Source organism: Netta rufina (assembly GCF_964035555.1).
Source record: "Netta rufina genome assembly, chromosome: 2".
NCBI classification, from domain to species: Eukaryota; Metazoa; Chordata; class Aves; order Anseriformes; family Anatidae; genus Netta; species Netta rufina.
In genome coordinates this window covers 62568417-62582173 of record NC_140124.1, presented here as the reverse complement: position 1 = coordinate 62582173, position 13757 = coordinate 62568417, and the positions used below count along the sequence as shown (strand labels likewise).

General features: G+C 38.4%; 1 protein-coding gene across 2 annotated transcripts in view; it reads right to left on the bottom strand.

The window, feature by feature from the left end:
* SEPTIN7 (septin 7) overlaps positions 1–13757 on the bottom strand; it is a 57919-nt gene that overhangs the window by 13947 nt on the left and 30215 nt on the right. For both annotated transcript variants that reach the window (XM_084283204.1, XM_084283205.1), the window contains exons 2-6: positions 11129–11235; positions 5292–5392; positions 4558–4692; positions 2416–2533; positions 487–579 (exon numbers count right to left, since the gene is read on the bottom strand). In XM_084283204.1, coding sequence (XP_084139330.1) covers positions 487–579; positions 2416–2533; positions 4558–4692; positions 5292–5392; positions 11129–11235 — 554 coding nt within the window. The remainder of the gene's footprint in view (positions 1–486; positions 580–2415; positions 2534–4557; positions 4693–5291; positions 5393–11128; positions 11236–13757) is intronic.

The window sequence follows — 13757 nt, the reverse complement described above, 5'->3', positions numbered from 1 at the left end:
CAGCCCAACAGTCATTCAGATTTCCTTTAGTCATTCGTCTAAATTAAGGTTTTGGTATATCAATTGGTTAGACATAACTTCTATTGAGTACAATGCATGCAATTCATGCCACTGCACACCTTCCTGAAAGAGGATCCTTGCCTCCTACCAAGCTCACAGTCAAATGAAGTGTGGCAGGCAGGTAGAAGTCAAACAGGGATTAAATAAAAAGAAAGCAAGTGATCTGTAATCTTTCAAAAGTTTATTAATGAGAATGTGATCTCATGTTCTCGTTCTAAATTTCACCCATTAAAGGACTGAAGCAAATCTGAGAAGAACTTCATTCTCTCAAATAAGAAACAGTGCATCTTAGAACAACCTCTCACCTTTTTATCCTCTACATTTTGGTGGGTTCTTCACTATCAACAAAGCTTTTCGCTCTCCTCCCCTTTCCCTCCCGCCCCCCCCCAGTCAAAGCAAAAGAGAAGCAGTTAAAGATATATTTACCTTTATCTTTTTAACAATCTTACTTTCTTCTTCATCATCTGTTTCTGGAAATTCATATATTTTAATTTTGTGTTCTTGGATTTCTTTCATTATCTAAAAACAAGAACATGTTATTTGCTTGACGAATGCAGCAAGAAATAAATTATTATAAGACTATGAAATCTGATTCCCCCTCTTTGCATACTAAGGTGATTAACTTACATCATAGAACTTGTACACATTTAACATCATCTGGCTACTCCAAGGGATTATTAGCAGGACCATCACTCCTGTGGCAGGAGAATGCGGATTAGAGCCAAAGACCTCATAGCTAATGGAACACTGTCCATCAATGCAAGGTACAAGAATCAACCAGCAGTTTTCTACGTCTGGGCCAACAGGGAGATTTACGCGAATGGCAAAAACTAATACGATCAAACTTAAATTCTCAGACTAGTCTAGCAACTGAATACCTTCTAAAAAAAACACTGAGTAGATAACTGCTGGCATACTTCAGCCCTTTTAATTCCCACAACAGCTACTGTTGTCACACCTATTCTTTTCTGTTTCCAGCTTGCCTGAGCACCTATTGCTTGAAGCAAGATCATCTATTTTAGATAGAGCTTGTGACTGATGGACTGATTCCAGTGGCAAGTTGCGCTGAAAAATATTTGCAGGCACTAATGAAAATGTAAGAATAACTGACAGCCTGATCAAAAATGAGGCTTTACTGTTTTGGTGCCTGATTTGTCCGAAGCGTATTTTTAGAAACAAGCTGATTAGTTTTCCAGAATTTTGGAATGGAAAAGTATTAAGCCATTTAGCTGACAGCTACATTGCAGAGCCTTTGGGAATATTTCTGGTTCATGAGTTTGCAATCTTACAAGAAATATATGCTTCCAATTCAGGCAAGGACTTCTTTTCAAAGTTTCATTTTGGAAAGTCTGCCACATTTAACATCAACTCATTGATAAAGCTATGTATGTACTAAGAAATATTCTGCATTCTACATTTTTTTTTACCCCTTCCACACAGGGTTACATCCAAAGAAAAACCACTTGAAAAGCTAACAAAATGGACTTCAGGTCTACAGCATCTTGCCTACACTTCTCCAAGGCAGAAAATGTCATTGCATTTTAAGTCTTAAATCAAGAGCTTTTTGCACAGCATTTCTTAACTCTTTTTTTTTTTTTTTTTTTTTTTTTTTCAGAACCTTTGTTTTTTTAAAACTAGGATGGGACTCAGTTCAACAAAATCAACTTCATGTCTCATTTTATCCTGTTCTGTGTTCTCCTCATCCTCCTCCTTGCATAGCTGAAATAAAACAATCCACTTGGGAAGCATTACTACTAAATTTATTGTAAAAACACAAAGAAAATTTCATTTGTGTCAATGTTGCAATTATCTTACCATCTTTAAAATACATCGCAACAGCCCAAAGCTTAACACAGACATACTGTTTCAAAGCTAATATTTAATGTATCTTTACATGGCATTCACTTTCATGTTGAAGTGCTAATAAAGTCAGTAACAGTGTAAATACTGTTAAATACTGTTTTTGTGTGTGTTTGTGTGTTTTGGGGATTCTTTGTTTGGTTTTGGTTAGTTGGTTTGGATGTTTTATTGTTCTCTTTTCTTTATTTTAAACAACTTCTGTTAGGCACCTAAATCTTGAAAGTTCCCTTCCTACCTTACTGATTTTTATTTCAGTAGTGAAATACTTCACCCGCCAAGAATCATGCTACACTTAAAACATCTTTCCCTGAGGAGAGAAACAAGATTTCACCAAGAAATATAATTAAATCTAGAGATATAAATTACTTAGCTTTGCTGTCTCAAGTCACTGCTTCAGGGTTTAATTTTTGCATACAAGAAGTTAAATCTCACCATTTCCATAGGGACTGGCTTACTAAATTAGTCCACGTCGTAAATATTCATCTTTCAACTCACCTGTTTTTTAAACTGTTGGCATTCCTCAGGTGTAAGTGTGTCTGCTTTGGCAATGAGTGGAATTATGTTCACTTTTTCATGCAGGCGCTTCATAAACTCTATATCCAAAGGCTTAAGTCTGAAAGACAGCATTAATTAATATAAATTGCAAGGCTTTGAACAAGAACATACAAATGATTCAGGATTTGTCCTGACAACTGTTCTTAAGGCACTGATTTATAAGTGATAGATGGTAGAATGAAATTCAGAAAAGACTACCAGCAACTGCTATAGGAATTCCCTAGCATAGTATAATGCTAGGAAAGTAAATTGTATGTTAATGTTACTAAGCAGTCAAGAGAATTCTGCTAGCTGAAATTACATTCATTTAAGCAAGTGATAAAAATTCTTCTACCAAGGTTGCAAAGCTCGTGTCATTAGCTGGAAAATAGTCCTATTTAAAACCTGACTTGGTAGGAGTTTATAGTTGTGAATCATACCATGTTCACATATCCAGCTCTACTTTCTGAAAATTATGTTTATTTACATGTCCTTTCCTGAGAGTGAGCTGTAAGATTCTTTTTTATATGTATTGCTAAAGACAATTAAAACTGTGGCCTGCATACAAACAAAGCAGAAGTATCTCATCTCTGAAGTACTACGTTTAACAAAAGAACATTATGAAAGAGGATGGCAATGACTTAAAAAAAAAATAAACACCCACCACACAGGTACATCAGAACACCAGATATGGGTCAAAATGGTCAATAGTTCTTGTTTGCTAAAGTAAAGCCATAGGTTTTGATGCATTAATGCTTTAGAATTATAACAAGTTCAGTCAGGCTTAAAGGATTCACTTAAAGGATTTAACAAGATTATTTCTCATATTAAATAAATTAGGATTAGGAACAGATTGATTTGGTACTCAAATTAGCTTCTCCTTGAAACCATATACATACATACATAAAAGAATAAACAAAACATCACAGAAAACGTATTTATCTCCAGTTTAACAGCTTCTACTTGCCACTGAAAGTCGCAGCATGATTCCTTTAAATAGCTAACATTAATGTATTTCTAGTTTAAGAGCACTAGTGTGGCTATCCATTCACCCTTGTATGCTTTCCCTCTCATTTCAAAAAGCCACCTAAATCAACTTCTGGCTGATGGTCAGCTGCCAAAGGAGGAGGATAGTTCCCAACTACAGCACTTGCTTGATTAACATGCATGTTGATCAAAAGAAGTTTAGTGAAGACAAATCTACATTAGAAAAATAGCATTTTCTTTCCAAAGTTTAGAACTCCGTGTAGTTCAAAATGGTTACTGGAACCATTCAGATGCTAACTAGAGAAGCTGAATGTAATAACAGGCTTTTTTCACTACCAGAGGAATATTCCTCAGGATTTCTTCATTACTTCCTTCACAGCATTTTACTACTTTTCATCTATTCAACAGAATAGGCTACTTATCTTCTCCTCCTCCTGGTTTTGAAGGTACAACTTAAGGAGTCTCTGAGAAATGTAATCACTTGTAATACAATAAAATGCTAAGCAACAAATTTCAGATCTAGCTGGCCTGCATCTAATACACCCTGGAAATGCAGTTCCCTCTCTCCACCACTAGATAGAAGTCTGATCAAGTTAAAAATAGGAAGGGGTGAAGGATTGCATAATAACTGGGGAAAAAAAATCCAGAACATGAATATTGCAACTGTCACTAGTCAAAGGATTACACTCCAGGTGAATAAAACATTCTTAAAAGGATGCAAGTAGCTTTCAATCTTTGATTTATCATTAACCTCAGAAGGGAAGAAAAATCCTGTGCCTGAGATGCGAACCAGCTTCTACAGTTGAAATTTAAATGTGTTTGGGCAAAGACATACATATCAGAAGCCATCCTGGCACTTTTGAATACTTATGTGTTTTTTAATTGTTCTATTTTTTTCTTGATATGTTATTAATGCACCATCATATTTTCTCGTGTTCTAACTTATTACCTGGCACGCTTGCTGATGTTTGACAAGTCAAAGTAAGTTTGTCTTTGAAATTAAACATGGTCTGCAGGTCATTAATAAGCCATATCTGGAACTTTCCATACATAAGAATGCCAAATTTGGGTGTTTGGGATATAGACAGAAAGGAAACAAAATACACTAATACTAACCCATGTCCTGAAGGAGCAATGAAGTACAAACAGCACTGCACTCTATTATCTGGCATCTGACGTCTGTTCACTCGAGATTCTGCGTTCAGGTAGTCCTCGAATTTACTGTCGATGTAGTCAATAACAGGCTGCCAGCTGCAGAGGTTACATGAATAAAAACCTGTAAGTTACATCACTTATGTAAAAAAGTCTGACTTTGCTAAGAATTAAGTGTACGCTATTTCCCTATGACTTTTTTTTTAATTAAAAGAATTCAACACAGTATATTGTAAGCAACCAGCTCCTCAACACACAATCAAATTACATAGCTGTACAGATACAATCTACTAGCTCATTGAAAAACCCTTTCAAACACAATTACCATCACTGCAATAGCATTAAAGAAAATCCTTAAAGAGAGTATAGGAATACACCAAAGGAATATACTTTCTGGTCAAGTCTTGTGAGAACATTCAACTAGGTTTAGCATACTGGAAGTGTTGATACAGATCTAAAGGTTCCATTCACTTTAAAGATAATTAGAGACAAGCTGATTGTGTTTCAATCAAGTCATAATGGTAATAGAAACTACAGTAGTCTAAGTTTTCAGTTAATAGCAAACTGCAGACAAGTTTAAAGCCATGAACATTTTAACTGAAGATCAAAGTGTACATTTTGAAAAAAGTCAGAACGCATTGTCTCACACATACAAAAGAGATACAGAATTTTGTGGGAAAACACAAAGAATGTCTTACCAATTACTATTATCCACAGCATCTCCAAATCCTGGTGTGTCAACTATTGTAAGTAGTAACTGAACACCACCTTCTTTGATTAAAACTTTTGACTGCTCAACCTGTAAAATGAATGAGATTAAATGCCTAGCAATTTAGCCATTGATTTTAAACACTAGGAAAAGGATTCAATGAATAAGAAGTCTGACAAAGAATTGCTGACCTTTCTGCTTCAGAGCAACTTGCTTTGCTTATAAAATCCAAATTATTTTGATATTTGTTGATTCATACATTTTAAATTTAAATCACAACTTTTTTTTTTAAACTCAGTAATAGAACCCATTTAAGCATATAAAATGTCCCAATAGTTTAACTCCTGTTCAAAAGATGAAAAACTCTAAACAACAATACCGATGCCAGTACAAAATTGAGAGAGAGAGAGAAAGAGCACTAATCCCCCCTTCCCAAACAACCCAACTAGGCTAGAAACGTAGCTATACTCTAGTCCAGGTTATTAAAAAGATATAACATATTTGTTTGTCTGCTTTTAGTGCAATGCTTGGGAAAGGAATCCTAGAAAGTGAGGGTTTCCTGCTATAGAGGCAGAGAGATGGGAAGGTAATGCAATCTCGCTGCAATCTGCTGTGACACAGCTCACGTGACTGTAATGGTTTTCTGTTAGCTCAGGGCTCGGATGGAAGCCTGACTCAACAAGACAACTGCTGCAGCGCAAGACATGATGCAAGTTTTGGGTGTGGGAGTGCCTGCCCGAGTTGTGACCACCCATCTGCAGCACAGTTCCGTCCTCTTGCAGGAAGCAGGTCGTGAAACAGAAAGCTCAAGCCACACGGCAAATGGATGGCTAACACTTCATATCTCAAGAATTATCGCCAATGCCAGCATCAGGTGCATCTCACTGATACAGCAGCATTCGGTGAAAAGAGAGCTATAAGCACTGTTGTATCAGCCAATCTGACCCACAGCAGTGAAAAAAAGAAAATCACATTAGCAGTTTGGCTCTTTTGAACTGCTCACACATTTAATCATGCTTTTTCTGATATTAAGACAATTTCTATTAATTATTAGTGAAGCTGCTTTCTTGACACAAAATCAAGAAATTAATTATGCCAGACATTTATTCCTAACAGCAAATGGCTGCAAATAAGTTTGCAGATGTTTACGCCACAGTGTTGCTTAACATACTTCTTAAGCCTCCTGATCATTACCTGGGGAGAGAAAATTAAGTTAAAAGTAACTAGGTGAACCCTTAGAGAAGATGCAGTAATGAACTTTCAGAGAGTAGAAACTTGGATAATAAATCCCATCTGGATGGCCTCTTGACCAACTCAAGATTTGAGAGATCTCCTCAATGCTACTTAAGTGCTTGCACATACCCATTTGCACAGCTGAAATGGATTGGCTCACAACCATACCTGAAACTTGTTGCAAACTCTTTGCAGTCACTGGTTATGTGATGCAACTCCAAACTACAAGATAAATTAGCACTCTGCATAAAGTCAAACTAAATACCTCTTGCACAAGTAAAACACTGACTGTAATTAAGAGCATGTTCAGAAGCACAGAAAACAGCAATAAATAACTCCAAAGAAGCTGGGGCTCTGTATTTTTAATCTCTGAATTTGCAGAACATTATTTTCCCCTACTTTTCAGCACGGATCCTATCCAAGCCAGACCTATCCATTTTGCTGCTAGGTCTTGACAAACAAATACAGCAATACCATGGCTGTCTGCAGCCTGCGGTAATTATGAGCTGGTTCCTCACCAAACAAAAAGGCAAAAAAGAAAAAATCATTAATGCATCTTCACAAAACAAGAACGCCCAACTCTGGGCTACCTGGGTAGTCAGTCACAGGAGAAGGTAAATTGGAGTGGACTTGGAGGTCACTTAATTCCATCTCCTGCTCAGGCGTGCCTAACCACAAAGTTGGGAAGGTTTAAGACAAGATTAAAGAACAAACAACAAAACTGAAACACACAACACCCAGCAGCCTAAGACACCACCAAGTTACCCCTTCTATAACTGCACAATTTCTATCCTTCCAGAAGCGTCCAGTCCAAAGCAGTGAGAGCCTGGGAATGCATATGCAGCATTTGAAAAACTTAAGTTTTAATTGTTGTGAATAGATCTTTTTTTCCCTCGAGAGCGCTACAGAGAAATTTTATTGTACACAATTGATGCCAGAACTCAAGGCAGTAATCCCCAGGCACACAGTCAACTCAGCCAAGAGTTTACTACTCACAAGCTTTAGCACGCAGGAGATTAACTTCTGATTCCTTTAATTCTTTTTGCTATCTTGCATGCAGTAACCACAGAGCCCTCACATAACGGAGCTCTCTGTAAGCATAAGAAACCTGTAACACTTTCAAAATATTGCAGATGATAAGGTTAAGAACTGTAGTATTGCCAAGTGCTACAAGGTATCGACTTTATTCTCTGGCACGCAAATTCCCAGCAAAAATCATTAAATTATTACGCTCTCATAGCGGAATGCTTATTCAGAAAAAACAATTAATCAAGTACAATTTTGAATGTGTGTTTACAACAATGAAAAAGGAAGGTCAGGAGCTCTGTAGAAATGCCACACCACATGTTTTTCCTGACCCTGTATGCTTGTAAGTGTGGCTAAATTCCTGAAGTCACCTTCTGACAAGTGGCCTGCAGTAACTGAGTACCTGTAGGCAGCACTAATACCTTTCTAGGTGGGGGGGATTTAAATTCTTACGTTTCATCAATTCATGCAGGTATCTTGCAGAGCTTTCAAATACCTACAGAACAAGAAACTCAGTGCATCTAGGTAAGTGTGCCATGAAAGCATGGGAGACAGACAGACCATATCCACCACACACTGTAAGCAGCAGACATGGCTGGTGAGAGACAGCAGGTGAAGACCCTGCCATAGAGCCTCCATGTCTTTCTTTCGTAACCTGGATGGACGTGCCCATACATGGTCAAAGACACAGCAAGCAGCAACATCTGGCAAAGACCCAGAAAATCTCTGTAAACGAGTGTCATTCATAGTTAAGCATCCAACTGCATCCTATCATCTGGTTTTACAAGTATTCCCAAGGGATTCATGGAAAACATTAGTTCAAGCCTTGGAATTTAAAACTTTTTAATGAAAATCTACTCTGAGCGGCCATTTTCCCATGCACTCTGGCTAGCTGGGTCACGCTGCTCTGTCCTCCAGCACTGCACCAAGTCTTGTGATGCCACACACGTCACAGCTCGAGGAACTTCAGTGGGTTAAACAAGACTGCATCCATCTGACATCAAGTCATTTACTATTAGCTGTTTTCCATGAAAGGAATACAAAGAATCTGCCTCACAAAACGACATGCTGCTGCTTTCAAACATTGCCCAAAATACAGTTTGCAATTATCTTAGAGAGTCTCTTACACGATGCCTAATCAGTAAATGGTTCCCACCATGTAAGAACAGGAAATTATTACGACCAAGATTTTAGGATGCTTTGGTACCCTAAATTTTCTTTTGTCTGTTTCACCTCTACGCTATAAAACCCTTAGCATTTTTCAATTCAGAAAGGTTTGCAGTGGCAAAGAGCACAGATCCCATGGATCCAAAGAGCAGCTTCTGCTGCTAACTCTTTGGTTTCACATTTGATTGGAAGCTGTGTGCTGGCAATTGTGGCTGTCTTGTATGTGATTCCAATGCTGTAGTGGCAGACTATTTTATCCTCACTTCAAAACTGAAATAAGACAGTTTCATCTCTGAAGAATGCAACATGTCAGGATGATTAGATTATCTAATTTTGCAACCAAGCAGATGAAAGTACTTAACTCGGATTCCAGAAACTCCACAGACAGAGCGTTCAGTTAGTTTTCCTTACAGTGATCCACCATTAATCAGGGATGGGCTGAGTTAATTTGAAACCTGTCTTGCAATTTTTTGTTTTAGCTTGTATGTAAATTTTTACTATTTTTCCCAATTAAAAAAAAATAACAAACTAATATCTTCTAATGACAGGAATCCAACTCATCCTGAAGTTATTTAAAACTATGCCTGTAAGTGAACTTGAATTGATTTAGCTTCAGCTAACAATGTGTAATCAACAATAGCAAAATCACAAGAAGCCCTTCTACCAATAAAACTCATCCTTCTCCTAAGTTTTCCAGCATTCACCAAGCTTCATCTCCTTTCCTTAATAAGTGTATCATACTAGAAATAAACTATTTGCATCTTTTCCACACCACTTAACATTTCTTTGAACCATATACCTAAACTCAGCCTAATTCAAATAATACTCTACTACCCCTACTAACAAGCTAGCAAGCCCATTTTGTCAGTCACTGTTATCTTATATTAAAACCAACCAAATAGCTTAACAGACATGGCCAAAGCTTAGAGAAACGTAAATATATCATCAAACTCTGGATGTTCAAAAACTTTCCTCCAAATAAAAAATAAAGTAATAACAAAAAAAATCAATATTCTGCAAATACTTTTTTTTATTAGTACTCAAGCCTGATGTTGGCCTAACTGACAAGCAGTTTTATTTAACCTTTTCAAGTATGAGCATAACTAACTTTTCCCTGGCCCTCTGATAACGAAGTAATCCAATGTTCTGAGATTGAAGAAAAAAATCCCATACTCCAAACAAAATCAGAAAGCCCACAAAACACTAAGGTCAGTGGGTCATACCACTGGAGCAGTGTTATCCAATTCCAGTTTAAAAAAAAAAAAATTAATTAATTTTACAGCTTCTCTTTAGAGTTTTGACTACCTACTAGCTCAACATAGGCTTCCTAATCCCCTCGTGACAGCTCTGTAAGTACACCACAACTTCAGACACAGCTGAGGTGCTCTGAGACTGTCACGTTTTGCAGCTGGTAAAGCCATGCTGGACCACAGCAACTGTGAGCCATAACCTGGTCTTCACCAAGGGGTGAGTATGAGATTGGTGAAGACAGCTTGTGATAATCCAAAGTCTTAAACAAGTGACTGATGTGCATCAAGGGAGATGAGCAGAGCTCATCTGTTCCTACTCAGTTGCTCAACTGCGGAGGCAGAAAGTAGCATGCTGAAGAGCAGGAACTTCCTAAACCACCCACAACATTAAGAGGACGTTTCACTATTTCTTAGTATTAGGCAGTTTTCACTTTCTTTTTGAATAACATTTTTATAATATAAACAGCATACTTTTTTTTTTTTTTTTCCTAAGAGAAAAATATATTGATTCATAGCAAAATATTACAGAAAGCAAACCAATCAAGTTCATTTTTTTGATCTAAGCGTTTCAACCGTATCATGCACTTGCAGGAACATTGTCTTTACTCATGTAGTGCTTAAGTCAGACAGGTTCACCCTAGGCCAACAAGTGTCAGAACAACAACTAACAACAGGTAAAAAATGTACAATAAAGGACACAGGTTGCACAATATTGCCAAATACTTTTACATAAAAGATTTGCAGTCAGTAGAAAGACCGAATAATACGGTTTCTAAAAGCCTGCCGTAAACAGTCAGAGGTTTTAACACACATTTAAGTATTTCTAATATAGATACTTAATATTTAAATTGATAATAAGACATTCCACTTCCTGACAGGACTGCACCTGTATCACATTTGTAAAGCACAGGCAGCACACAAAGCATCTCACGGATCCCTCCCTTCAACATCCTACAATTTTCATAACCTAAAAGTTGTGTAGTTACTGTATGCTGAGTGACACCCTGAATATTTCTGTGAATATTTCTGTGGTTTACACTGTGGCTGCACTTACTTAAAACACAGGTACTTATGTGACAACTATAGCATTTTATGTCACTACATTGCAAGTTAATTTACTCAAGCTGCAGTCTTCCACCCCAAGACGTACCTGTACAGTCTTTTTAATTCTGTGTGAAGGACCTGGATACTCTGGGGAATATAATTCTGTTAAGAATAATGAGTTGATTAATGTTGATTTTCCCAGTCCAGATTCACCTAGAAGAAAACAGAACAGCTTCAGTAAAACTGGTAGTATCACACACAGTATAAGCACTTAGCTCTAGATCCGAGTACTCTTAAAACATAATACCTGAAAACCTTCACTACGTTCCAAGGTTTTGAGAAGCTGTAATCTTTTTCAGTTTCAAGGAAAACTCTGCGTTTTTTTTTTTTTTTTGTTTGTTTGTTTTTTTTTTAAATCAGAAAATCCAACTGTCACTATTGGATTCTATAAATATTCATTTTTCCAATCACATTTTAAAGTAGTGCTAAACACATTTAGCACTTCTCCATCGCTCCCATTACAACGCTTGAAGATGATATTGCCCAAATTAAAGTTTATAAATAAGCCATCTTCCTGGTATCAGTTTCTGTCACTATGCCAAAGCACACTAAGCTTTCTCCTTTATGTCAACTATTATTTGAGGGTCTTAAGGGGGGCGGAATTTCGGATTACCCTAATTACTGAAGTCACAAAAGCTAAAGAAAAGTTTAAAAAAAAAAACAAAACACACACACATCACCACAAACAAACAAACCTATGTGATTTGCATGGGAAATTTGCAAAGGAGCTATTTCAACACGACAACACGACAATTCACACCAGAACAAGAACTAGATAAAAAGATATATGAAACTGATGCTTTCTGGTTTAATTTTTCCATGTGCAGTGCTGTGAACGTGTTAACCTGAACACAGAGAATGACACAACTTTGCTCTTAAACTAAGAAATCTGGATGCAAACTCCTGTAAACGTATTTACACTAAAGGAAAAGAACCAACTACACTGCCCCCGTACTTTAAAAAGACAAAAAAAGTTGTCTAAGCCCCATCAGCCACCCAAAATGATGACTGATTTTGAGACTAAACTCCCAGCTTCAAAACTCGTCCTGAGCTAAGTGCCCTAGGCCAACACAAGTACTTCAGGGCTAGGAAACAGAAAGTAGCTATGGACCTCAGCAGACAAGAGTGTCTCCCCACTGTAATCACTGGCTGGATTTCATCCACAAGCTAGCTTATACACATCAGCCAGCTCAATTACAATTGTGGAGCTTGAAGTCTCTGGGGCATTGAGCTGAACAATCTGATTAGCTATCCTGTAAATGGATTAGCAGCTGCTGAAATGCTGCAAGCAGAGCTCCTGCAGGCTGGCTCCGTTATTAGCGGCGCTTGTTCTCCAAGCCCAGCCCTGGGTGAGAGATGAGCTAACGCGTGCTTTGAGAGGGTCTGGCTGTGCATGAGGACGGAGACACAGCGTTACCACCTCAGCAGAGCACTGCTGGGAACACCAACCCCAAAACAACAGCTGTACCAGGGCCAGAAGGGGCGGGTTTGCTGGCAGGCACCTCACCGCTACTATTACGGATTCTGCCTTTCTCCGTGGTCAGACATGTCAGAGCTGTGCCTCAAAGTGTTTGCTTGCAAGGGATGCGCATCCACTGCTCTTCTGGGAATGGTCAGCAGGAGCTTAAAGGCCTTTCCCTACTGAGTTTGCACGAGACAGAAGCTCCTGAAAGACACGGCTTTCCCAACTATCTCCGCAGCCAGACTGAAGCCGTGTCTTCGTCTCAGCACCCCACCCAAGATGCACACATTGTTCCGGATAAGCTGGAGTATTATTTATCCACCCTGCTGAGCCTCCCTCTAATTCTGCCATTTATAAGATTCATATTCTTTCATCCATCATCCTGTTATATATGGAGTGGTAATTCGTGTCAAGAAAATGGTTGATATTAATAAAGGGGGAGATTTGGGAATGTGACCATGGGGGTTGGAAAACCCCGTGATTGAGATAACATTAAACTCTTAAGGATGAGGCCATCAGGAATATAAAAGAGTTCAGAGGGAACAAAGAAGGGTGATTCCGGAGACTCCATGCAGTCTCCAGTTTCTTGTTCTCCAGCCGTTAAGGCATGGATGTTTCTGAGTGTTTGCTGTTGTTGTTACATTCAAAGTTGTTTAACCAATGAAAAGTTGTTTTGAAAAGAACTGCTGTGGAGAGAAGGGTATAAGAGGGGAGCCTGCCCTCAAGATAAAAAAGGCAACACGATGGAGTTATGATCAATAAAGAAGCAGGAAAAAGAAGTGAAGAGGAACGAGCTAGCAGAATGGAGACCAGGACGGGAACAGGCATTTTGATTGCCTCATGAAGATAGGTTTGGCCAGACTTGGCAAACCGCTCAGAGAAGCTCGTCGCTGGAAACAGGTGCACTGGAGCTGAAGAGAATCTTGAGCTGAGAGAAGCGGACCTGTGCACACAACTGCCTCTCGCTGGTAAGCAGCCGGGCATTATGGGGAATCATACGTCCTTAGGAACAAAGACTGTCCTGGTAACCTTACAGCTCATTCTCCTTCTTAACAGTCAGACAGTTTATGAGCCTGAAAGATGGGGCCAAACTGAGGTCAAGGTGTGGGACTCTGCAACTAAAAACAACAAGGTTGCAGGAGGATTGCTCGGCACCTGGCGAGCAGTCTCTGAGGCCTTGAAGAGCCATGTGGAGCCACAGTCACAAACGCGT